The sequence below is a fragment of the Lagenorhynchus albirostris genome, chromosome 16 (assembly GCF_949774975.1).
Source record: "Lagenorhynchus albirostris chromosome 16, mLagAlb1.1, whole genome shotgun sequence".
Lineage (NCBI taxonomy): Eukaryota > Metazoa > Chordata > Mammalia > Artiodactyla > Delphinidae > Lagenorhynchus > Lagenorhynchus albirostris.
Window position 1 is genome coordinate 83,194,698 of NC_083110.1, and position 24,595 is coordinate 83,219,292.

At 66.0% G+C, this 24,595-nt stretch overlaps 1 protein-coding gene across 2 annotated transcripts; it reads left to right on the forward strand.

Annotated features, from left to right (window-relative positions):
* Positions 1-259: 259 nt before the first annotated feature.
* On the forward strand, positions 260-22,799 carry PWWP2B (PWWP domain containing 2B). Of its 2 annotated transcripts, none has more exons than XM_060125408.1 (3): positions 260-403; positions 8,525-10,095; positions 22,388-22,799. In XM_060125408.1, exons 1-2 carry the CDS (start codon positions 279-281, stop codon positions 10,077-10,079), a joined length of 1,680 nt encoding a protein of 559 aa, XP_059981391.1. In that variant the 5' UTR covers positions 260-278; the 3' UTR covers positions 10,080-10,095; positions 22,388-22,799. The 2 variants fall into 2 exon arrangements, with proteins under 2 accessions (XP_059981391.1, XP_059981392.1); XM_060125409.1 differs by having other exon boundaries at positions 8,525-9,792.
* Positions 22,800-24,595: the final 1,796 nt, after the last annotated feature.

Sequence of the window (24,595 nt, forward strand, 5' to 3'; positions counted from 1 at the left end):
GCGGCCAGCGTCGCCGGGGGTGGAGCGCGGCCCTGCTCCATCCTGCCCCATCCTGACCGTTCGGTGGGGCTCCGCAGTGCGTCTCCACGCCGAGTGTGGAGGCCGCACGGCCCGGCGCGCGTCTGTGGGCGCGGGTGCCCCGCGCGCCCCTCCCGGCGCCCCCGGCCCGCTCGCGGAGGCCGCCCCGAGCGGAGCTTTGTGACGTCAGGCGGCCGGCGGGCCGCGTCACGCGCGGGGCTGACCCGGCGCGGGGCGGGGGCCGGGCCGGGACGCGGAGCATGGAGCCGCGGGCCGGCTGCCGGCTGCCCGTGCGGGTGGAGCAGGTCGTCAACGGCGCGCTGCTGGTCACCGTGAGCTGCGGCGAGCGCAGCTTCGCCGGGATCCTGCTGGACTGCACGAAAAAGTGAGCGGGGGCGGGGGCGCGGGCCCCGGGACGCCCCCGGAATCCCCTCGGGACAACCCCCACCCCGCGCGCGCGCTGGCCCAGGGCCGGGGCTGCTCCGGGGCGGGGCAGCGTGGCGCCGGCGCCCGCTTTCGGTTTCTCCAGCCCCGGGTTCGGGGTGCGCGAGCGCGGCCGCCACTCGGGGGGGAAAAGTGGTTCTCAAAGTCGTCGCGACTTTTCGGGCAGGGGACGGCGCAGCCGGGCGGGAACAGCGGTGGGCGCCGAGCCGGAGCCTGGGCGCGGCGCGTGGAGCCCGAGACCCCGCGCCCACTGCCGCGCCGCCCGGCTCCGAACTCCGCACGTCTGCCATAATTAACGCACTTTTCTTTGTTCAGACTCACTGTTGAATTCGGCTGTCTTCAGAATTGTCATCCGCCGGGGTGGGGGCAGTGGGTTCAGATGCGCTGCCGCGCTTGCCCTGTCAGTTACTCACGAGGGGGGGGCGGTGTGTAATGTAATGCCCCCCCAGGAGCAGTCGGGGCTGAGGTGGTAAGGATTGCTAGCTAGCAGTTGTGTCCAGCGGCGGGATTTAAAAACACTGTTTCGGGCTGAGGAGCCCCAGGCAGAACAGGAATGAGAAGATACAAGTTTCAGAGCTGTGCTGAGCTCCCTTCGGGAGCCGGGATTCGCTGCTGGAGGGGTCCCTGGGCAGGCCTGGGGGCAAATCCATCCTGAGAGGCACCTGTGTGCCTGCCGGCTGCAGGGATCCCTGCAGCGGAAAGAGTCTCCCGGATACGGTGTCACATGGTAGTGAGCTGTCGCGCAGATAAATGATTAGGCATTAATCAGGCACTAGTGTCTTGAGGCTCAGGCTGGGCCTTATTTTGAACCGGGAGCAGTAAACGGCTCCCCTTTGCAAAGGCCCAGCTTCTTCCCTCAGTGGAGCCCGGATTTTGTGCCGGTGGCGGGGTGTGGCAGGAGGACCATCCCCTCTCAACGGCCACTCTGCTGGCATCGTCTCCTCGTTAGATGCGCCAGAGCCAGTTCTGTGCAAGTCACGTGATTTAGCATATGGCGCCCCAGGTGACTGTCGCCCTGCTCTGCCGCTGCTGCAGAGAGTGCTTGGCGGGACCTAGTGACCCTCCGGGGCTGCAGCATAGCCGCTCGGAAGCCGCCAGCCCTGTCCCTCGGGGCGGCTGAGGGTCCTCTGCCACCAATGGCCACCACTTCCTCCGCCGGCCTGCTCCTGGGTCTGTGCAGGGCTGCACCCCAGCGCTGCCTGTGCAGCCCTGCCTGGCCTTTCCTCCCTGAGAGGGGCCCTGGCAGGAGAGGTCCCCCCGCTCTTCGTGTTCTGGGCTCCCTGACTCAGGGCAAGGGAGGCTGGGGGTGCCGGCAGAGGCTGCCGGCCCCCCGCCCTTGGTCTCTGCCTCCAGGCAGGGCTCCCGTCCCTACAGCCCGTGGCTAACCTGATGTGGAGATCTGCACCCCCCCACCCGCTTCCCCACCCCCTCGTGGAAGGAAGCAGGCTCTGCTGGGATCCCAGCATGGGAACTGGCAGCTGTAGGACGTGTGGGCGGCAACCCTGCCATGGCCACATAAGGCTGTAACCGGAGCCGCCCACAGAACCAGGAGCTGGGCCTCGGTGGGCACAGCTCTGCTCAGCAGCTCCTCTTTCTGACTTGAGTGGGTCCCCCCGCCCGCCCCCAGTCCCTGAAGAGAACCTGAGGAGAGACCTGGCCTCTCCCAACCCCTCCGGTGTCTGGGCTTGGCCCCGAAGCTGCCCCTGTCCCTGCCCACCCCCCCTCCCCTCTGCGGGGCGCCTCCAGTTTCGTCCCGATCCCAGTTTTCTACCATGATATCGTGAGTTGCAACGCTCGTGTTTACAGCCGGCTTGTCGGACAGCGTCCAGAGGCAGCTTACGACCTGGCCTGGGTGTTTCTGGCAGAGGGGCCCGGCCTCGAGCCTCGGGGGTCCGCAGCACCGACCTGCCTCCCCTGGGGCCGGTCTCTCCTCAGGGCCCACTCCCCTTACCCCGTACGTCACGGTGGCAGGGCCGGTCAGTGAGGCCCCATCCCGGGCGTGGGCACTGACAGGCGGGCAGAGCAGCTGGAAGCTCAGATTGCAGGCGCCTGCCCACCTCCTGGGGCCTGTGGGTCCCAGGGCAGCAGGCCGGTGTGCCTGTGGCGCCCCAGCCGGGCGCAGACCAGTCACTGCCACGTGTCAGCACTTCTCGAGCTCGTGGGCAGCCCCCGGGGGCCCAGGAGAACAGAGGGGTCCCCCGGGAGGGGCAGTTCACGCAGCGGGGCCCAGCAAGCAGTGTTCATTTGGGGGCACTGGGGCGGCAGCACCCCTCCCTTGGTGCTCTGGGAGCTCTGGGCTGAGCGTCTGTCTGTCCACGGAGGCCAGGCGAGCCGTGGACCTGCTGGCAGGCCGCTGTGCGGCCTGAAGCAAGGCCCTTGGTGCCCTGAGTGCCTGTGGCTCCCGCATCCACGTTCACTCACTGAGCACCTACTGTGTGCCGGGAGTGGCCTTGCGTCCTGGCATAACTGCTGTGGTGCACGGTCCTCAAGTATCTGTGGCGGGCGGTGTTCGTTCTGACACATAACGATGGCCCCGGCCTACCCTGACCCCACAGCTCCGCTCTCCAGGCTGGGGTGCAGGGAAGGCCTCTTGTGGGTGATTTGGGGGTGGACCTCTGGTTGAGAACCTCAGGTGGGGTGTCCCAAAGACAGCAAAGTCGCCGAGTGCTGAAGGGACGGTCTCCCGGTCGGTGGGCACGAGGGCCAGCTGCCTGTCCGGCCTGGCCAATCCGAAGCCTCCGGCCTTGACCTCTAAGTGCGCGTTTCGTAAACTTCCCCAGCGTGAGTCACCCAGGGTGCCGTTATCACACAAGACTCCGGGGCCGCAAAGGTTGGGTACGGGCCTTTGGGACCCACACCCGCCCGGGGGGCTTGGGACCCAGGCTTCTGGACACTCAGCTGGCCAAGAATCCCAGCCATGGCCCGTCCTGGGCAGGAGAGCGCCCCTGCTCCATCCCGGACACGCCCCCTGTCCAGGCCCCACTGGGCTCGTCCTCCCTGCCCTTGGGGAGCTGGAGGGACTGAGGGTGCGCAGTGCATCACAGGGTGGTATGACCTGCAGCCAGTAGGCAGGTGCCTCACCAAGGGACCTGGCCGGCATGGCTGGTCTCTGGAGCTGCTCCACGGAGGGGGTGGGGGCGTGGGCTGGGGGCCTGGCCTTGTGCTCCTGGGAGGAGGGGCGCAGTCACCTGAGTCTTATTGGAATGATGTTGATGGTTCTTCAGCCTTTGGTCCAGGACTCTGGGGGCCAGCTGTGGCCGAAACCCTAGGTTGATACCCACAGGGGAGGGGCAGGGTCCCACGTGTGGCCCTGGACGAGGGGCCACTCTGGCGTCCAGGCTGCAAGTCCCCGTGTCATCCTGCTTTCCCCAGCTCCCTGAGCAGAGGTGGACCTCCGTGCACAGCAGCCTGACACCCACCTGGCCCTCCCCTCCCTCGGGGCTCCAGCCCTGCGGCTGTCTGTCGGCAGGGCTTTGGGAGAGAGAAACGGCGTACAGCCTGGCCGGCCGCAGGGCGGGCCTCGTCTCGGGACCGGGCCTGTCTTGGGACTGACTGCAGCCTCTGCCCACAAGGTACCTGCTGCACGAGGCTGCCCTAGGCACCTGGCCCTGGGCTTTGGCCCCCAGGATGTTTCTGTTCCGGAGCCACGTCTTCTCACCTCTTTACAGGACACCGGGGTGGCCTCTCCCTGTGGGAGGACGAAGAAGGAAGGTCCAGGGCAGATGGGGACCTGGCCGGGGCCAGAGGCTGCCAGTGGGCACCAGAGACGCTTGGGCCCCAGGCCTGCCGGGAGGGTGGGGGTGGGGCGGCCGCAAGCTCCGGCAGGCGGCAGGGCCCCTCCTAGCCGTGGGCCCGTCCAGGCCCGCTGCTCTCGGAGGGGCGCTAGGCTGGAGGCACAAACGAGCCCCAGGGACGTGTGGGAGCCGAGGCTTGGCCACTGGTGTCCCACGGAGGACTGCAGGCCAGGCCGCTTCTCTCTGGGTCCCTGTGTCCATGCCGGTGGCCGTGCCCTCACCTGGGCAGAGCGGAGGGTGACCCTGGGGACTCTGTCTCCTGTCCCCTTGGGGGCAGAACCGCTCTGCTTTGGGGTCTGATCCCTGTAAGCCTCCTGGCTGAAGCTCCCTGTGCGAACTTCTCGCCCGGGCTCGGCCTCCCCAGCCTCTCCTCAAAGCGCAGGCCACCTGCCCCTCCCCTAGCTCCCCAAGGACGCGGTGCTGAGGTTTGCTCAGGGCCCCTCGGGTTTCCGCGTGGGCACGTTGGCTGGCCTTGCGCTCCCGGTCGAGGCTGGGCCAGGCCCTGGCTCCGCCCGTGAGTCACCCCTGCGGGGCCCTGTGAGTCCAGACCTTCCGCACCGCAGAGGGCAGGACAGTGCAGGCGCCTGGGTCCCTCACGCTGAGCCTGGCAGGCCATCTCTCTGGCTCCAGGGCCACCCCAGCTCTCTGCCTGCCAGGGCCCTGCAGTATCACGTGTGGGGCTCTGCCAGGCCGGCCAGGGCCTCTGTCCCTGGGTGTAGGCCCACGTGGGCACAGCCCAGCTTCTCCGAGGGGCCCGGCTTCTCCGGTCGGGCCACGCCTTGCGCCTGGGGGTCCAGCATGCCCCCCTCGGCGGACAGGTTGCCGAGGTCCTTCCCAGAGAGAGTGGCCTTGGCTGGTGCTATCCCCGCGCCCAGAGGCAGCAGAGCTGGGGCACGAGCACGGACCCCGCCCGTCCCCCGACCCGCTGGTCTCCCTGGTCTCCCTCAGCTTCACTGTCCCATCCGAGAAATGGGAATGATGATGACGGCGCCTCATGGGGCTGTAGACAGAGAACCTGCTCGTGGTCTGCAGCCCGGCAGCCAGGGTCCCGCGGGCCCTGTTTACCCACCGGCAGGCGTGGGTGTGGCCTGGGCAGGGCAGCAGCTCTGGGAAGGAAGTGTCCGAGTCACGGGGCCCGCCGTGGCAGCCGCAGTGCCATTCCACCGGGCCGTCTGCAAGGAACCTCCCCCTCTAGGCTGCAGCCACAGCCCTGTGGGCAGAGGGGGCATGCATACCAGGGCACGGCTCACAGCCGAGGCTGCCTCCCAGTTTGATCTGCCTGGGCAGGGCGGCGTCGACTGCCAGACCCTGTCTGCGTCTGGTGGGTGCAGACCCAGCCCACCCAGGGCCCCAGAGCTTACTGCTGTGGCTCAGGTCAGGGCCTGGGTCTCTGGCCGTCCTGAACACGCAGAGACCCCCTGAGGGCTGTGTGTGATCAGTGGGGCAAAAAGCTCCCTGAATGGGCCACAGCTGCAGTCTTCAGGGCCACCTGTCCCCAGCCTGTGTGCGCAGAGAGGTGGCCAAGGAGACTGCAGAGCCCCCCGGGCCGGCTGGCCGAGGGCACAGTCCAAGCCTAGGAGGGTCCTGGAGGGCAGGTAGGTTGGGGGGTGGGGGATGACGGGAAAGGGGCTGCCCAGGGGTCCTGCTCCTGGGGTCCCTGGGCCCCAGCTGGCAGGAGGGGCTCTGCACCAGCACAGGCAGGCTGACTGGGGGCACAGGCCAGGCTACGGGGGGGCCGTGAGGAACAGAGCCCTAGGAGGGAATACAGGCTGGGTCCTAGTGGGGTGACAGCCCAGGGGCCTGGGAAGGTGGAACGGGGTGCAGATGAGAGGGGGGTGTCAGAGTGAGCCCCCAGTTCATGGCCTGGGTGCCTGTGAATGGTGGGCAGGAAGTGGGTTTGGGGAGGCCTTGGGAGAAACCCTGCAGCCCCAGATATGTGATCCAGCCTGGTGTGTGGGCCCCCGGTGCGCGTGTGTGCACACGTGTGTGGATGCACGCTTGCACGCATGTGCGTGGGGTTAGTTTGCCAAATTCTCAGCCTGTTCCGAATGCCCACGAGGGGCTTGTTGAAGGGAACGAGCCAGGTGCGGGGTCCAGTGCCCGCTCTGATGCCTGGGACTCGGGTGAGGTTTGGTGACACACCAGCCTGTCACGCCCCTGGGTGGGGGCTTGTCGCCCACACCTGGGCACAGGCAGACTTTTTCCGTGAAGGGCTGGTGGCCATGCGGTGTCTGTCACAGGTGCCCAGCAGTGCCGCAGCGGCCCTGCGTGGGCAGCGGGCGTGGCCGTGTGGCAGTCACGCCTGACTTACAAAACCTGGTGGCTGACTTGGCCTGGGGGCCGTGGGGTGTGGGACCTCTGTGCCCAGTGCCGACCCGGCGCTGCTGAGAGGGCGGCTGACAGCCAGGGCATGATCCTGGGACCCCCTTTCCCACCCTGTTCCCCTGAAAGTCTCCGCCCATCCTGGTTGGAAGTCATACATGCCCGTTTCCCGTGGTGGCTGCAGGAGCCGTGAGACATGCCGCGTGCGGCCACCACTGACAGACGTGGTCTGTGGTTCTTGTTGTTGCCATTGGTCGGCTGGGACTTGGGGGCTGTGGCTGCGGGGCCGCAGTGGGTGCCAGGCTGGTGGGAACGGCTTGGTCCTTCCAGGGAGAGGGGCCCTTGAAGAGCCACATGCCCACGGGTGATGGGGAGGGGGGGAGGGGAGGGATCGCAAGGGCTGCCCCCCACCCAGCGCAGAATCCCACCTCACAGGGGGCCAAGTCCCCTACTGCTGGCCTGTGGCTGGACGCTCCCCGCTAGGCTACTGCCATCTCTCTTTCTCTCTCTCTTCCTGTACTCCTCCCCCTCCCCTCTTCTCCCTCAGTCATGGTCACAGGTCACAGGTCACAGGTCAGCCATCTGAATGAGCTGCATCCTCCCTGGCCAAGCAGAGGGCAGGTGGCCGTGGCCCTGGTTTGCTGGACCCTGTAGACGCAGAAGTCATTTTTGAGAAATGACTTTGAGAAACAGCAAAGCTCACTTATCTTTTCTCCTCTGATTGAATTACAAAAGGGAGGGAGACACTGAGATACAATATTCTAATCCTCGTTTCTCTCAACTTGGCTAAAAGTCTGTTCTGTGCTTTAAAAAAAGTGAAAACTAACAGCTTTCAGCTAAAGCAGTTCTTACAAGTTAAATCGCATGTGTTTAAAGTTATGTGTGTCACCGCCGAAGAAAGATGTGGCCTGATTGGCCTTGGTTTTCCTTACTTGGAGCAAATGTGTTTTCCTGTGGCTCCCAGGGCAGCTTGCTGGTCAGATGTGACTTCCCGACATTCCCAGCGCGGGGCCTGGGGGGTGACGGTCATTGGCTCTAGAAGGGCGCTTCTCCCAAGCCATTTGATGCCGGGACATCCGAGTGGAGGCTGCCGGCCCCGAGCTTCCCGGGGAGAGAGTCCCGCCTGGGGGGCCCCGGAGGTGCCGGCCACACGCTCAGGCTCAGCTGTGGGTCCTCGCGGGAGGGGGGCCTCCGGCTTTCTCTGGCCCCTTCCCACGGGTCACGTGGCCTTATCAGTGCCGCCTGGCCCTCTGTGTCCTGGAGCTGGAGGTCCTGAGGGAAGGGGCCAGGAGTGCTGGCAGGAGGGGTGGTCCTTCCAGGTTGTGGTGGGCAGGGGCGGCCTGAGTGATGCCCTCACCTGAGAGCCGTGGAAACAGGTGGGCCCAACTCAGCATTCAGGAGGGAGCGGGCTCAGTTTGGTGGCTGACCCCTGTCCTTGCTGGGCCTGGCCACGAGTGGCCCCCACCCCCAGACACACGTCCGGCACCCGGGACCCCGGTCCTGTGGGCTGTCCTGGGACTGGGGGTCCTCCCAGGGACACACGTGGGGTCTTCCCTCTGGGAGTGCTTCCCTCAGGGAGGAGGGGCCTGAGCGGGTGAGGCCTGTGAGTAAGGGCCGCTGGCCACACAGCAGCCGGCCCCCCGCAGGCCTGGTCAGGCCCGTCCCAGGAGCCAGACCCCGTCCCCAGGCTTCCCGGGCCCCAGGCCTGCACCGGGTCCTGGGAGGCCTCCAGCTTCGAGCCCGCATTCGCCTTGTTGCCACGAAGTGCGGTGTGGGTGCTCGGTGCTGTCGGGCCATCGGTCTCCATGCGGGCGGGTCGCGTGACTTCGGAGCACAGCGGGCAGCTGGGATGCCCCCGGGGCATGTGCCGGGCCCTCCGGAGTGGGGTCTGCTCACGGCGGCGTCCTCTCTGTCCTGACCACCCCTTTCTGTCTCCCCACCACCAGGTCTGGCCTCTTCGGCCTGCCCCCGTCAGCTCCGCCGCCCCAGGCCCAGGACCCGCCTGTCAACGGCTGCCACGGGCCGGCCCCCACGGAGGGCGACACAGAGGCGATGCAGCTGGGGACAGGCCCCCCGCCACCTCCCAGTGGGGACCAGGCCCCTGGGACCGCCAGCCCCGAGCCGCCCCTGCTGCCCGCCGGAAGCCTGCCCCCGTTCCCGCCCTATTTTGAAGGCGCCCCCTTCCCTCCCCCGCTCTGGCTGAGGAACACGTACCGGCAGTGGGTGCCGCAGCCGCCCCCCCGGGGCATCAAGAGGACACGGAGGCGCCTGTCCCGCAACCGCGACCCTGGCCACCTGGCCCTGAGTCCCATCCGCCTGCGGCCCCGCCAGGTGCTCTGCGAGAAGTGCAAGAGCACCCTGAGCCCCCCAGAGGCCAGCCCCGGCCCCCCGGCCCCCCCACAGCCGCGCAGGGAGCCCCGAAAGCCCGAGGACCCCAACGGTGGGGGTGACACCACCCCCAAGAGGAGGAAGAGGGAGAGGCGGCAGGAGGCGCGGGCCCGGGTCCCCCGGAGCCCGGTCATCAAGATCTCCTACAGCACGCCCCAGGGCACGGGCGAGGTGGTGGAGATCCCCTCCCGCGTGCACGGCTCGCTGGAGCCCTTCTGCCCCCCGCAGGCCCCGCCCGGAGGCCCGGACCCCGAGGCGCCTGCCTCCATCCCCAAGCTGAAGCTGACACGGCCCCTGCGCCCCAGCGCTGCCCCGCCGCCCCCCAAGATCCGCCTGAAGCCCCACCGCCCGGGGGCTGGCGAGCAGGAGCCCGTCTACAAGGCCGAGCTGGTGGAGGAGCTCAAGGGCTGTGGCCGCGGCCCCCGGGCCGGCTCACCCGTGCCCCTGGCTGACGGCTCTGCCCGCTCTGGGCTGGCGGACTCGTCTTCTGGAAGTTCCGGCGAGGACGACGACTGCAAGGGGTGTCCCCGAGGCGAACACGGGCGTGACGGCCTGGCTTTTCTCGCCGCCTGCCCCCGGAGAACTGGCTGCGCCAGCCTGTCGGCGTGCAGCAGCGACAGCCTGGACGAGTCCAAATCGCCCAGCTCGGAAGGGACGTCACCAGACATGTGTGACCTCTCGTCTGGCGACGGTGCGTCTGTGCCGGCCTCGTCCAAGGACGCGCGGCCGACGGTCCCACCCCTGACGGTCAGGCTGCACACGCAGAGCGTCTCCAAGTGCGTTACCGAGGATGGAAGGACCGTGGCCGTAGGGGACATCGTGTGGGGTAAGGTTCATGGTTTTCCCTGGTGGCCAGCACGTGTCCTGGACATCAGTCTTAGCCAGAAGGAGGACGGCGAGCCCTCCTGGCAAGAAGCGAAAGTCTCATGGTTTGGTTCTCCGACTACATCGTTCTTGTCTATTTCAAAACTCTCCCCTTTCTCTGAATTTTTCAAACTGAGATTTAACCGTAAGAAGAAGGGGATGTATCGGAAAGCTATAACAGAGGCTGCCAATGCCGCCCGACACGTGGCCCCGGAAATAAGGGAGCTCTTAACCCAGTTTGAAACGTAACTCGGGTTCCGACCAGGTGAGTGTGTGCGCGGAGGGTGGCCTCTCTCCGGCCGTCCCAAGCCCGTGTCTGCATCTGGGCTGTCCCTCCGCCCTGGGCCTCGGTGAGCCAGGGGGACGTGGACGCCCCTGGCCATCTGGCTCGCTGCTCCGAAGGGGGCCGTCTGGACAATCGCCCCGCTTGCTGGCAACATTGTCCAGCGTTTTGATTCACAGAAGAGGTGCTTTCAAAGCAGGCGAGTCGTCAGCCACCTGTTCAGAGAACAGAGCTAGTTTGTGTTTTGCGGCCATTTTGCAAAGGACCGTAAAAGGTCTCCTTGCTCTTTTCGTTTGCCTTTGGAGAAAGGAGAGGGTTTCAAAGGTGGCGGCTCTGACTGAGGGGGCGGTGGTGAGCGCAGTGGGGGGCTTTCTCTGTTACTCACTCTTCCCAGGCTGCAGCCGGGGCCTCCCTCCCTCCCCTCCCCAGCCTCCTGCTTGCAGGTGCGTCCAGGGGTCTGACTTTGCCCGAAGGAGGAAAGTCACCGAGCTGCCTGCCCTCAGAGGCAGCGCCTACGGCCCAGCGCTGCTCTGCTGCTGCCAGTGGGGGCTCCCCTCTGTCAGCCGGCACGTGGGTCCTGGACATTGGTGCCCGGGGGCTCCAGGCTCCCGGTGGCGGGGCCGGTGCTCTGGGATCTGTCCCTGGGCCAGTGCCTCGCCCTCTGTCTCTGCCCCCAGGAGACCTTTGTAGGATCCCAGCCACAGGCCTTATGGAGCCTCTGTGGGGTTGGGGGTGTCACCACCTGGGGTTGGAAGCCTCACCTTGCGCAGTTGCCGTGTCACCAGGTGGGGTGGGGCATCACCGTGTGGCGTGTCTGGCGGGGTGTCCGGAAACGGCCGAGGGGCTGAGGGCGTCTGCCATGAGCTTCCCCTGGGCCCCGAGGTGCAGGGAGATGTGGGTGTGCTCTCATCTGGTGGCTGCCACCAGCTCTGGCCTGGGCAGCGGGGTGTGTCCTTGGCGCTGGTGGCCACTCTTCCCAGGTCTGACTGCCCCCTCTGTCCTCCCCTGGTTGGTCCCGGGCAGGCCATGGTCCCCCGAGGCTCCAGGCCGCCTGGGTGGACCAGAGGGGACATGACAGGGTCCCCTGTGAGGGGCAGCCTGTGGGGTCAGTGCTCTTCCTGGCCCAGTGGCCTCGTGCTCACGCCCACAGAAGCAGGCGGCATGGCACGGGGCTGGCCCGGAGGACGAGCTGGGCCTCTGCCTTCACCTCCGGACCCTCGGGTGACCTTGCGTGGCCTGGCTGCCCTGCTCACCCACCTGTCTGTGCCCGTTTCCCGGGTGGCGTGAGTTTTCAGGGCTGGGCAAGCCCAGCTCACGTGGCTGGGGAGGGGCTTTGTGGAGTGCTGGTGCCCGCTCCCTGCTGTGCCGGGTCCAGCGGGGTCCTGAAGAAGCAGGGATGAGGGGCACGTCTGGGCCGGGGTCCCTGCCGGGGCTCCTGAGGCCTTGTCCCCACCCCTCCCCCACCTGCTTCCCACGTCACCTCCAGCATGGCTCCCCGGATTCAGGGCACGAACTTCTCCTGTTGGGAACCAGGCACATCCCCCGTCAATTCTGGCCTTCGTGTTGGGGCGTGGGCGTGGCACCGACCTGGGGGCATCCAGGCAGCTAGGGTCTCAGGTGAGGGCGGCCAGCTCACCTGAGGGGCAGCGGTCCAGAGAGAGTCCAGATGCCCTGGCATCGGGCTTCCTAGGGCATCTCCCTGCTGTGGCCAGGCTGAGGGACAGCCCTGGCTGCGGCCACGTCCGCTGGCCTGGGGACCACCGGGGATGGGGGGGCCCTGCCTCTCTCTGTGCCCTTCTGCTCCTGGCCCCGCCCCGCTGCTCACAGGGCCCAGCCGTCTTTGGCCTGGTGTCAGGCAGCTTGCCCACGTGCCCCTGCTGTGGGCAGAGGCAGCCCCGTGGGTTCAGGGCTCTGTATCAGGAAGCAGAGGAGGAATCCCGCCGGACGGGTTTGCCTGCTGCGGGGCCTGTGCCCCCGCCCCCGCGGGGTGTGGGGCTTTGGGGGCGCGGCGGGGCGGCCTGGGTCCTCTCGGCGCCAAAGCACCAATGGTTTCGGCTGATGGGCTTCTGGGTTTTGTTTCTTGAGGCTTAAAGACTGAGCTGAGGTTGTGCCAGCCAGTGGCTGATCTGCCGGCGTCAGCAAGCCTGGGCCTCGTGCTCAGGTGGCGTCCGCGGTCTCCTGGTGGACAAGTTTGCTTGCAGGTGTCAAGTGTCTGGGGAACAGCCGTCCAGGCTGCTCCTTGCAGGGGAAGCAGGGGACTGCCCTCACCGGGGAAGGTGGGCTTCCCCAGACAAGCTGAGGGCTGCGGGGCTGGTGCAGGAGGGTCCCGGCAGAGCTTGGGTGAGGTGCTTGCTGGTGGCAGTGCCCCGTGGTGGCGCTGAGGTAGGGGCCAGGCACGTCCTGGCAGGAGGAGGGACCTCCCAGCGGGCGTGGGCCCCCCGGGCCCCCCACGGGAGGGCTGGGAGGCTGGTACAGGGCCCTGGAGCTCGGCCGGGAGGCCTGCTGGGGAAGGTGGTTCTCCCGGCCCCACCCACCGGCCACCCCGGCCTGGCCCAGCTGACCCTGCAGACACCTGAGGACGGCTGAGGCGGTGCCAGGGGCTCCTTGGGATTTGGGCTGTCCGTGCTGCCCGCAGGTGTGTCAGGAGAGTCTCAGCAGATGTGGGGCTGGGCCCCTTCCACGGGCGTGTGCCCAGCGCCTCTTCCCCGAGAGACTCTGCCCCCTTTGCAGGGCTGCTGGAGGCTCGGCTAAGAGGTGGGTGCCCACGCGGACGTTGTGAGAGTTGCGGAGCCGGCCTGGGGCCTGGCGGCCAGGGCGCTGGGGAGAGGCCATGGGGCTGGCTGGGCACAGGGGCTCTGAGCAGGCACCGCCCCCAGGGTGCTCGTGTGCCCCGTTGGGGCGCATCTCCCGAGGGCTCCGGGCCCTGCCCTGGCCCCAGCAGGCTGGCGACTCTGAGCCCCCGTTTCCCCATCTGTCTCCGGGTAGGGGGGGAGTGAGGGGACTTGTCTGCAGCCGGCTTTCCAGCTCTGCTTTCCCGGGGGTCCTCCCATGTCCCCCCGGGGTGGGGCCGGGGTCGTGCTCCTGACTGGGTGGGCTGGGCAACTCCTGCTGCCCACTGGTCAGGGGGGCGAGGGTCCTGCAGGGGGGACAGGGATGCCCTGAGTGCGGGGCTGGCCCCCCAACCTGACAGGTGACAGCGACTCCTCCCGGGGGTGGTGTGACCCCAGGCCTCTTCCTCTCAGACCCGGTTACGTGCCTCTTCTCTCCCCACCCACCCACCCACCAAGGGGTCGGCCTACCGAGGACTGAATGCTCTGCTGGATGGGGGACAGGAGTGTGCACAGTCACCGAGGCCTTTGTCTGGGGGGCTGGGGAGAGGGCTGTGACTCAGAGTCTCCAGATTCGTGCATAATCACACACAGGAATGTGCTGAGGGGGGACAAGGGCCTCCCAGCAGAGTGTCTGGTGAGGAAGCTGATTTGGACTGGGCATCTGGGAAGGCTTCCTGGAGGAGGTGACATATAGCTGAGATTAGAACAGTGGGCTAATCATGAGCTAATAGGGTGGGGATGAGCATCTGAGGATGCAAAAGGAGCAGCACGTGCTGGGGCCCGTGGCAGGAGGAAGGTGGGCGTGTCCTTAGGGGTGGGGAGAGGCCCAGTGTGGGCCTGGTGGCCTGAGGCCCCAGCTGTGGCCTTATCCTCAGAGTAGGGGTGCCATGGGAGAACTTCAAGCAGAGGGTGGGTGGTCCTGTGCTCTGGGACAGCGGTGTGGTGGGGCCGGAGGCTGGAAGCATGTGTCAGAGGACGGAGGCTCAAACAAGGGTGGGGCGTCGGAGGGCCACGGGAGCAGGGGGCAGAGGCCCAGGGGACGGGCTGGGCTGCTGGGAGCTCGGGGACCGCCATGCCCCTCGCCGGCCGTGGAGGGGGTACTCCGGTTGCCGGCTTGTGAACGCCTGGGTCTCAGCTGGGAGGAGTCTCGGGGTCCAGCCTCAGAGGAGCCTTGGGGCCGAGTGGTGGATTCATGGGATGACATGGGTGAGGACGAGGCCGTGGGTGAGCACAGACGGGCTGGGGCCTCGCCCAGCCCGCGGGCACCACCCAGGTGAGGGCAGGTGGTGATGGAGCCGTCCGTTACCAGGTGCACGGTCACTGGGAGCGCACCCCAAGGGCCTGGGAGGTGCGGTGACGGGTGCTTCGGTGTCCTGGGAGCGTGACAGCTCAGAATGCCACCCAGTGTCCCAGCCTCTCAGCCCAGTGGGAAATTCACAGGCCCCGTGTGAGCTGGGAGGGTCCAGGGCTGGGGCCCAACCTCCCGTGGAACCGCAGGGGCCTGGCCCCTTCCCTTCCTGCCCGAGTGGCCGGGCCGCTGGCCGGCAGGGAACTTTCGGGGCTCACTCCGCGGGCAGCTCCGAGCGCTGGGTTTTTTGGTTTCTCTGAGTGGAGGGCACCCTTGGGGTGAGCCTCGTCCCCTATGAAACTTCCTGTGGCGCTGGTACAAATGACCTCACGCTGGGCATTTGGAAACAACAGAAATCTCTTCCTATGGTTCTGGAGGCCAGAAGCCCGAAGTCAAGGTGCCGGCAGGGCTGTGCTGCCTCCGAGGCTCCAGGGGAGGGTCCTTCCTGCCTCTTCCAGCTCCTGGGGGCTCGGGCGCTCCCGGGCCTGTGGCCGCATCATGCAGCCTCTGCCTGCCCGGTGACGGGGGCCTCTCTGCTGTGACGCGTCCTCCCTGCTGTCCTCCATGAGGACCCTGTGAGGCGTTTATGGGCCACCTGCTTAGTGCAGCCTGATCTGCTCATCTCAAAGCCCTCATTCCATCACACTGGCCACACCTGTCCCATGGAAGGTGACGGCCCGGGTTCCATGGTCGGGGCCCCACTCGCCTGCTGCGTCCTCTGCCCACTCGGCAGGCCCGTATGGGTCCACGCACAGCGCGTGCGGGGAGGCCGTGCACGGAGGCCGTGCACACGGGCCAGCGGCGGCACCAGGGCCGCTTTCGGCTTCCCAAGGTGACTCTCCCGGGAAACAGAGACATCCGCGGGAAGCCAGCCCGGACCCGTGCTGCCCGGCTGTGGCGGCCGCCCGCCCCGCCCCCCCGGGAGTGCTGACTCGGCGCCCAGTTCCCCAGCGGAGGCGTCCAGATCCCGTCTCCAGGGGCCACTTCCCTTCTGTGCCTCTTCTAGAACGGTATCCTCAAGGCGAATGCCCCAAACGGGCTTTTCTCTCTTCCAGTGCTAAATAAAGATGTACTTCTGCTTCTCAGCTGACTTCCGCGTTGCTTTCAGGGAACTCAGGTCCTCTGTGAGGGTTGTAATTATTTTGTTCCAGAGGAAACTAAGGCCTGTAATTCCGAGGCTGCTGCAGGGGCTCAGGCCCCGCCCCCTCCCCGCCGCGTCCCCAGGTGGGTGCGCCGGGACACAGGCCCGGTGTGTGCACTTGCTCTGCTGGGGTCCCTGGCGGGGGTGGGGACTTCTCCCAGCCGAGGGGAGGGGCTGCGGGCCCCCTGGGCTGGGCCTTCCAGGCCCCACGCTGCCCCTCCCACTGGTGAGATGCCTTAACCACTCTTGGCCAGGGGGCCCCACTGCCAGCTCCAAGTACTCGTCCCTGTTCCTGTCCTGCTGCTTCTCCACTGGACGGAGCACCCACCCCAAGGTAGGAGGTCCCAGAGCACACGGGGAGGGGCCTGAGCTCTGCACTCCTGCGCCGGGGGACTGGGGTGCAACCCCTCCGTGGGACGGTGGCCCCTCAGCTGCCCGTCGGGAGGCCCTTCTGTCCTGGTGACCTGATCAGGCCGTCCTGCAGTAACACTTTGGTCACCTTTAGATGAGCTCTTACAGAACATATGGACGCGCGTCTGAGTCGGTTCCCGGCACCCTCCGGAGTGACCAGCGTGTCTGCCATAAACATGGTGGACACCTCTCAGTCCAGGCGAATGTCCTTGTTGACGCCGGATCGTCCCGTTGTTGGCCGTGGGCTCATCAGCTCACGAGTCCGCCTGACGACCACGGGGTCTCTGGCAGCGGCCTTGCTTTCTGCCAGGACTCGGGATTCTGTGTCACCGTGGGCATTTCTGGCCCAGACCCAGGGTCAGCCGTTTCCCGAGGAGTCCCGGGTCCTCTCAAGGGGACTGGTACCCAGCCGCCATCCTGCCTGGGTGCAAGGCGTGCTGGCTGCCGGGGTCACACTGTTTCCAGGTGGTTTCTTAGCCTTTGCAGTTAACAGACCTTGGAATTTCTTTCAGGAGAAAAGAAATCATGACTTCACACTGATTTTTCTAATTCAGATTTTATACTTTTTCAACTTTTATATTCACATCTCTCTCTCCTTATACTGAAGATCTTGGTTCTTAGTGATGTTAACACAATAATTTTACATGTAAAAGTTAATATATGTAAAATATTTAATATAGGTAGAGTCCATCACGTATGTAATCGTTTTAGACAGTGATGCCACCAGCTCCCCCGTGGGCCAGCGCCAAGCTTTGCTTGCAGGCCTTTGGTCCCCGGGCTCTGGCTTTTTGGGGGGCATGTCAAATTCCTGTTCCAGAGTTATCGAGACAGCGCCACCTCCGCGGTTGTCATGACCTCAGGCACCGTTAGGGTCACTGAGCTCCTTTTTTCGTTCCATCTGTAGAGATTCCTTTACATTTCGATTCCGTGCACGTTTCCAGGGGGTCCCAAGTCAGCCTGAGCATATCGTCCCGGCCCCTCCGTGCTGACCTCCTCCTGCAGGCCTCCGTTCTGCTGTGTTCGCTTGTCCTTGTGTTTGCAACAGAAGCAGACACGCAGGGCGCCCCTCCCCAGCTCTCGGCTCCGTGTGGCAGAGCTGCAGTGCCGCCCACTCTGTGCCCAGTGGCCACCTCCTCAGGGACTCTCTCCTGAGCACCCCGTGTACGGCTGTGACCCCAAGGAACCCCCAGAGCTTGGGATTCTCCATCCCAGCATCTCTGTTTGTCACGGCTCCTTCACAACCCACTCCTTCGTTCTTTGCTGTTCTGTTTGGGGTCTCCCCTTTGAGGAAGTAAGTTCCTGCACACCCAGACCCACGCGCTGCCTGGCACACGGTGACGCACACGGGGGCCCAGCCTGCTGGGGGCCTGGGCGCGGCCCTCCTCCGCCCTGCCCTGCGCCAGGTTCACGGCACTCTGCACGCCGGGCTGCATCGCCGGGAGGGGGCCCATGGTGCCCTGTCCCACAGGTGGGGAGACTGGCCCCCAGGGAGGCACAGCTAGGGTTTGCTCCCAGGCCAGGCTCTCCCCTGTGCATCCGGCAGCCCCTGGCCCTGGAGAGGCAGAGCCGGATGCCTGACGCGTGCCTGCCCCCCCGCCCTCAGCGCCTCGGGCGAGGGGAGATGCTCCCCAGCTGTGGAGGAAGGGGCCTGGGAGGATGGCCTGGCTCCGGGCGGGTTGGCATCTGCCCCATCATGCCTCTGGGTTAAGAACCCTGAGCTGGAGGTGTCCACACCCGGTGTACACAGCAGATCTGGATGGAGGGGGCGGTGCTGGCTGGAAGGAGGGGCTGCCTGGGCCTCTGGAACAGGAGGTGGGCCACGTGTCCCCTCCACGTGTATCCTGGGGAAATGTGGGCCACGTGTCAACCCCTGTGTATCCTGGGGAAACGACGTCAACAACAGCTCTCCAGCGCTCCATCCCGGAGGATCTGGCGTTCCTGGGAACTGTCCCCTTCCCCTCCCTGTGTCTGGGCCAGGGTCTCACCAGACCTGGTGCAGTCTGGGTGTGGCTGAAGGGGCCGCGGGACCAGGCGGGTGACTGGGGAGCTGGGTGTTCGGGGCCATGGCCAGCGCCTTGCTGGGCTCCGCTGGGTTGAGGGAGCGGTTTTCCTGAGCCACGCTGGATGGCCCGGCGTGCGTGGCCTGTGGAAGGTCGTGCGCCTGCAGGGCTGCCGTGGGCCGCCTCCCCAGGTGGCGTCGGCGAGGCCGGGCCGCAGCTGCCTCCCTTTGCTTCCTTCTTCTTGAGGCTCCACGGTTCCCACTTCCAGCGGTGGCTGCTTTGTTTCTTTCTCATGAGACGCTGATGTCACCGCATTTCGGAAGGCTGTGGTTTGGGGAACAGGCCTTGTCCGTCTGGTCTTGTGCTGTGCTCAGCCGGCCTGGTCATCATCCCGCAACCCAGGCCCTGTCGTGGAGGGAGGGGAGCCCCCCATCCCCCCATCTTCTCAACAGGCCCCCGGTCTGCAGGCAGCTTAGCCCCATGAGGGAGCTGAGCCCGGGGGGTCTGACCGTCCTGTGTGGGGAATGGGCTGGGGGCCGCTTTCCAGGCTGGAGACCCCAGGTTGGGATGTACTGCTGGGAGCCCAGGGTGGTGTGGCCTCTGCCCCACGGCGCCCTCACGGGGAGACCCGGCTCATGTGTTGCTCATGAGGTGCATCGGCGTGGCCCCGTGCCGGAGGCGCCCTCCCGCTGGGTGCCCTGGTGCCTGGAAGCTTCCCGGTTAACCTGCTCCCGGCAGGCAGGAAGCGGTGGGGTCCGCCGGGGGGAGCCACGTTCGGTGCAGGTGGCGTTCGCCTCCCAGTTCGAGGGGCCTCCGGCATCGTGGATCCCCCCTCGGACGCCTGGGCCCCCGGGCAGCTGTGGGACCGCGTGGCCTGCCCCTTCCGGTCAGGGCTGGGGCGGACCTGATCCCTGGGGTGCTGGCCACGGGAGGCAGGGGACACTGGGGCGTCGGGGGGCCCTTCCAGGACGCAGGCTAGAGGGAGTGCCATCTCCGGGGATGTGAGGGCTGGAGGGGCCTCCGGGCCAGGACTGCGCTGAGGGCACTGGGGCGATTCTTGGGGAGGGAGGAACTGGGGGGAAGGGGTGAGCAAGCCTTGCTGGGCAGTGGAGTTGGTTCCTAGCCAGTGGGTGTCTTCCTGCTGGGAAGAAAAATGAGCTTCTCTCTACAGGACCACCAGCGGCAGCCTTTTGCCGTGATCTGTGCCCTTCCCATAGTTTCTAAGTGGGGTGGGGGACAGCAGGGCTGGGGCGCTCTGGGGTCAGCTCAGGCTGTCGCGCTGAAGGGACAGGGACCACCCCTCCCAGAGGGAACGTCCCATTATTAAAGAGGGGCCGGTGTGTCCCAGGCAGAGGGCCTGTCTTAGTCTCAGGGGCATTTCCCTGGCTGATCAGTCAAGAAGAAAGTACAGAGAAAGTCCGGGTTTGTCCCCAGAGTTATGAGAACCCCTGCTGTCCTCACAGAGGCCCGGGCCAGCCTGAGGGCTTCCGAGAGCCACCCGCTGGCTGCCCCAGGCAGGGAGGTGGGACAGCCACGGAGTCAAGACCCATCCCCCTGGGGCCTCTGCATCGGCGTTTCTCCTGCCTGACCACCAGGGCTTTGGTCATCGCTGCTGTCCTACGTCCGCGTCCTCTCCGTGCCCCTCACCGCCCCTCCTTGCCTCTCCTGGTGACTCGGGGGGTGGGAGGGCCCGGCAGCCACCACAGGCAGTGAGGACGCTGCCTGGTGTCCGCCCTGTCCTGGGGCACCTGCAGAGAGGAGACTACCAGCATCAGGGAGGGCCTGTCCCCAGGACTGGCATTTGGAGAGGGTATTTGGCGGCTCAGCGAGTTTGGGCCGGAGGCGGTTGGGAATTCGAGAGCAAGGTCCAGGATTTTGTTTTATGGTTTCCGTCTTTTTCTTTGCCAAGGGCAGTGTCCCCGGAAACGTGCTGCTGGCAGACATTGCAGAGCCGACCGTCTGCCCAGCCCAGGGTGCTCCCGGAGGGGGGCAGCCTGTCTCAGGGACTGATGGGCAAGACAGACCCGGCTGTGGGTACTGGGCCCCGGGTCCGGGATCTGGTCCTGGGTTGCGGAGGGCTCTGGGCCCCGGGTCCGGGTGTGGCTTAGTGGGCGTCATGCCCAGAAGCTCCTGCTCTCGGGGTGCCCTGAGACTGGGACCCGCCGCCCTGGGTGGACGAGTCTCCTTAGCGGGGCCTTAGCGCTACACTCAGGACTTAGAGGTCTTTCCCGTGTTTGCTCAGGGTCCTGCCCGGGCCACATGCCTTGCATCCCTCTGGAGGTGGGTCTGGAGCCCCCAGCCCTCTCCATCTGATGCTGAGCTGCTCCTTCAGACCGGCCTGGGGGCCGTGACCGAGCTCCGAGGCGATGGGGAAGCATGGGGCGGGGGGGAGGGTGGCCAGAGAGGGGTCCCTCCTGCACACCCCAAGTCGGGCTCCTGGCCGGGAGCTTTCCCTGGAGGCTTGGGGGAGGAGGATGACAGGTCAGAGCCCGATGACCGGCTGCGCCGGGGCGAGTGTGCGGTCCAGCTTGCTGTGGTCACCACTGGTGTTTCTTTCCTGGTCATTGGAATCCTGGGCGCTTTGGATAAGGAGCAGGGCGGCGGCTCCCCTCCCCCACCTGCCAGCCGGGCCGCTGGGCCGCGGGGTCACCGCTTTCAGACCTGGGCAGCAACAGTGACGGAAGAGGACCCCTGCGCTGAGGCTTCGCCAGCCCCTCCGCCGATGCAGGGCTCAGGGCCCACAGGCAGCCTCGGGGATGGTGGAAAGCGTTTGCATTTCTCTGTGCAGATGCAGCTCCTGGATTCTATATTTTAAAAATAAGTGGAATGGGCTTCCCCGGTGGCGCAGTGGTTGAGAGTCCGCCTGCCGATGCAGGGGACACGGGTTCGTGCCCCGGTCTGGGAAGATCCCACATGCCGCGGAGCGGCTGGGCCCGTGAGCCATGGCCGCTGAGCCTGCGCGTCCGGAGCCTGTGCTCCGCAACGGGAGAGGCCACAGCAGTGAGAGGCCCGTGTACAGCAAAAAAAGAAATCTAAAAAAAATTGTAGCTTATCCATGTAGATACTTATGAATATATTTTGTTTTTCTTCAGATCTGTTCTCTGCAGAGTTGAATTTGCCTCATTTGGGGTCGTTTATATATAATCAGTTATTAGTTCCCAGGTCTCTGAGAGAAATCGAAACCTCTCAGTGCCTTCAGACACGTAGGGTGTTTGTTTCAGTTTATGATCACTCTGTGAACGAACTTCCCCAAAACACAGTGACTTCAGACACCTCTGCTTGGTCATTTCTCACGACTGTGTGCGCTCCCGGCCAGTGGCGTCAGCCGGGCTGGAGTGGCCTCGCCTGCCCGAGGCCTCGGCCGGGGTGGCCGGCACCTCCCTTTGCATACGCATGCACGCACGCACGCACGCACACACACCCGGGCCCTTCACGTGGCTGGCGTGGCAGTCTCAGGGCATTTGGGGTCTTGTCATAGCAGCTCACGGCTTCCAAGACTATAAAAGCAGACGCCCACTCTCGGGGCTGGGCCAGGCTCCGGCTAGCATCTCTCCCTCCTCCGGTGCAGGAGCGCTGCCACCGGTGCGGGTACAACTCCCCTCCTGGGGGGGCAGCAGCCGGCTTTGTGGCCGGCAGCCCCTGTGCTGCGCCTGTTCTCACTGGACTCTAGGCTCCTGGCCTCTCCCTCCCCCTCCTTCCAGGCTCTCTCCTTCCCAGAGCCTCCTGTGACCGGCAGAGCTGCAGTGTGGGGAACACTTTCCCCCTGTTTTGGGGGACTTGAGGGGGGCTCCCCTCCCTGAGAGCCCACTGCTTTCTTTAGAGAGGGGTTGGCCCTGAGACGCAGGGCTGAGATGTCTGCTGTCCCTGGTCGAGGATGACCACCTTGTGGTCAGATGGGAGGTGGGGACAAGTCAGGAAGCAGGGCTAAAGCCTGGGCTCCCCACCAACCTGGGAGAGGATTTTCTTGTCCAGGGTCTGCCCTCTGCCCCACCCCCACCCCCCCCCGACCCCAAGGGGGTCTCTTTAAGCCAGGAGGGTGCATCTGGTGGTGGGGTGGGGCTCCCAGCTGGGGGCGGGGCTCCAGGGGTGTCAATCACTCCTCATACTGGGGCCTTCTGAGCCTTGAGCCTGGGGCACGTGCACAGCCATCAGCCCCCCAAACCCCGAGCCACTCCCGGCTGGCAGGACCCGGAACCGCTGGCCCGTCTTCAGCCCTTGTGCCGGGCCCAAGGCTGCAGGGCTGCAGGACAAGCCTGTGGTCTGGGTCCCGGGGCCACTGAGGGTCCTGCACCTTCCCCGGGCAGCTCAGGGCCCCTGGTAGGTAGGGTGGGCACGGGGGGATGCAGGGGTCAGACACCTGCCCTAGGAGAGGGGCAGGGGCACCAAAGGGGGCGGGACTCCTGAGATGGTGAGGGCTGGGTGAAGCTGAGGGAGAGACTCGGGAGAGCTGGGTGGGCGCCCTGGCCCGGTGCTTGGACTCCGAGAGGCCTGCCCCCGGCACTGGACCCTGAGGTAACCTGTGTCCCTTTCTGCTTCCCCCCAGGTCGCAGACAATGAGGGCATGGCTGTTCCCTGCAGCTCCTGACTTCAGGGGTGTCCTCCGCACCCCCGCTCCGTCCCAGGACCCTGCAAGCCTTCTGGCCGGCTGCAGGCGGAGCCCCGGCCCGCGGGCTTAGCCTGGTTCGAGGCCTCCGGGGGCAGCGGGTGCATCTGGCCACGAGGACAGACCGCCGGAGCGCTGCGACTCCTCTGGGCCAAATGTGTTTATTCCCCCGACGCAGACTTTAGCTTTTCTGGTTTGTGAAGCGCCAGAGCCCAGCAGCAGGGGTGGCCTCCGGGCTCAGGGCGCCCAGGGGAGCAGGGCCGCATCACCTCCCCGCTGGCCTCGGGACAACCCAGCCCCGGGCGCACGGGGTCTCTGTGCGCTCGGCAACCGGCTGCCCCCCCACCCCCGCCCCCCTCCGTGTTCGTCCAGAGCGTGGGTGTCGCCGGGCTCCCCTCGCCAGCCCCAGGGCCACCCTGTCCCCCGTCCCGTGCGGAGGTGCTGGGGCTGCCACTCTGCAGTGAGACTTCAACGTAACAAGGATGAAAACCTCGCCTGTGCTTTGTAAGAGCGCGTTCCGTACCCCTTTTTGTCACTCTGAAGACCAAAAAGCAAAAAGAAAGATAAAGAAAACGAGTTCTGCTCTTGGTTTAAATGTAAGAGAACAAAGGTCCGCGAGGAAGTCATCGGGGCTCGGGCGCATCTGCGGTGCACGAGGACCCCGGGGAAGCGCTTACCGCGTGGGCAGTGGCGGCTTTGAGGACGGGTCCTTGCGGTGCCCCTTGCCCGGCCCCCCTCAGGGCTCTCTGGCTGGCACGACCTTCCCAGGCAGGACGACGTCTCAGCAGGTGGAGAGTTTTGTTCTCGTTTCTCCCTGTGAAACCTCAGCTCCCTGGTTTCCTTGTCGGCTCCTTGAGAGCCGAGGGACATCCCAGAGGGGACGGTGGTGCCTCTGCCTGTTCCTGGCTTTACTAGAACATTCGTGGTGTCCCGCACCCAGCAGGACCTGCTCCTGGCCAGGCCGGAGGTCCTCTCCAGGATGGGAGGGGGCGGGACTCCCCTCCCCGTGGGGCCTGGGGTTCTGGGCCTGACTCTTGGGTACGGGCAGCGGGAAGACGGTGGTTTTCAAACATTTGAAGCATCAGAGCCCTTTTCTCAAACAAAATCTCACCAGAATAAACCCCCTAGGAGGAGCTGTTCTGGTCCAGGCCCTCCCACCCTGAGACCCCCCCAGAGGAGGGAGGGGAAACCTTGCATGAGTCCAGGAGGGCAGAGGGGGTGCTATCCTTCGCCTGCCCTCCCCTACCCAGGGAGCCCCCTTCCTGCCCCTGCCCTGAGGGTCCAGCAGAGCCAAGGCCCCGACTTGGGGCAGGGCAGCCTGGCCTCCGTGTGCAGGCCAGAGGGGCCGTCCAGACCCTCTGTGCCCGTGGTCGCCCAGAGCTGTTCCCCACCTCAAGCCCCGCTCGGCGGCCTTGGTCCTAGACGGCTCCCTTGAGGAGGAAGTGCTGACCACACAGAGAGAGACAGGGCGCTCTCTGTAAGCCAGGCACTGCTCCGTGGAGAAACGCATGTCTTGGAGTGATGGGGACCCTGGTCCCCCGAGATGGCAGCCTGGCCTGGGCACGCTCACTCCTGACTACCAGCGCGGCTCTCCCAGCCCGGCTCTCCCAGCCCCTCCCTGCAGGCCAGCGCAGCAGGACCAGCCCCAAGGTCAAGTGTGAGGATGGCCACCAGCACATGGGGCTTTGCAGCGCCACAGACAGACGGGGGACCGCCTCTGCAGGAGACACAGGCAGTCCCTTGCCCTGGAGTCGCCCCTGGGCCGTCCCAGGCCAGCGCCCTCTATGGTCCAGCTGGGCCCGGCCCTGATAGGACCCTCAGGCCTGCGGGCTCCCCGGTCCCTTGACCACTGTGCTCCTGCCCTGGGCTGGGGGCCTCTCCGTGCCATGGCCCCAAGGCTCCCCTCCAGCCACCCACTGCTCAGACACGAAGGGCACCCAGGATGGGGCTGCCCGCACCGAAGCCTTCAGGAGGGCGGCTAGGCCAGAGGGGCTAAAGGGGAGCCGAGCCCTGGCCATTCCTGTCCCAGGGCCTTATACGCCCCCGCCAGCTGGGGTGCGCTGTCCCCTGGGGCAGACAGCAGGTCTAATTGAAAGGGAAGGCAGCCTTTTTTTCTCTTCAGTCTTTGTGACTGTTTCTTTAAGCAGC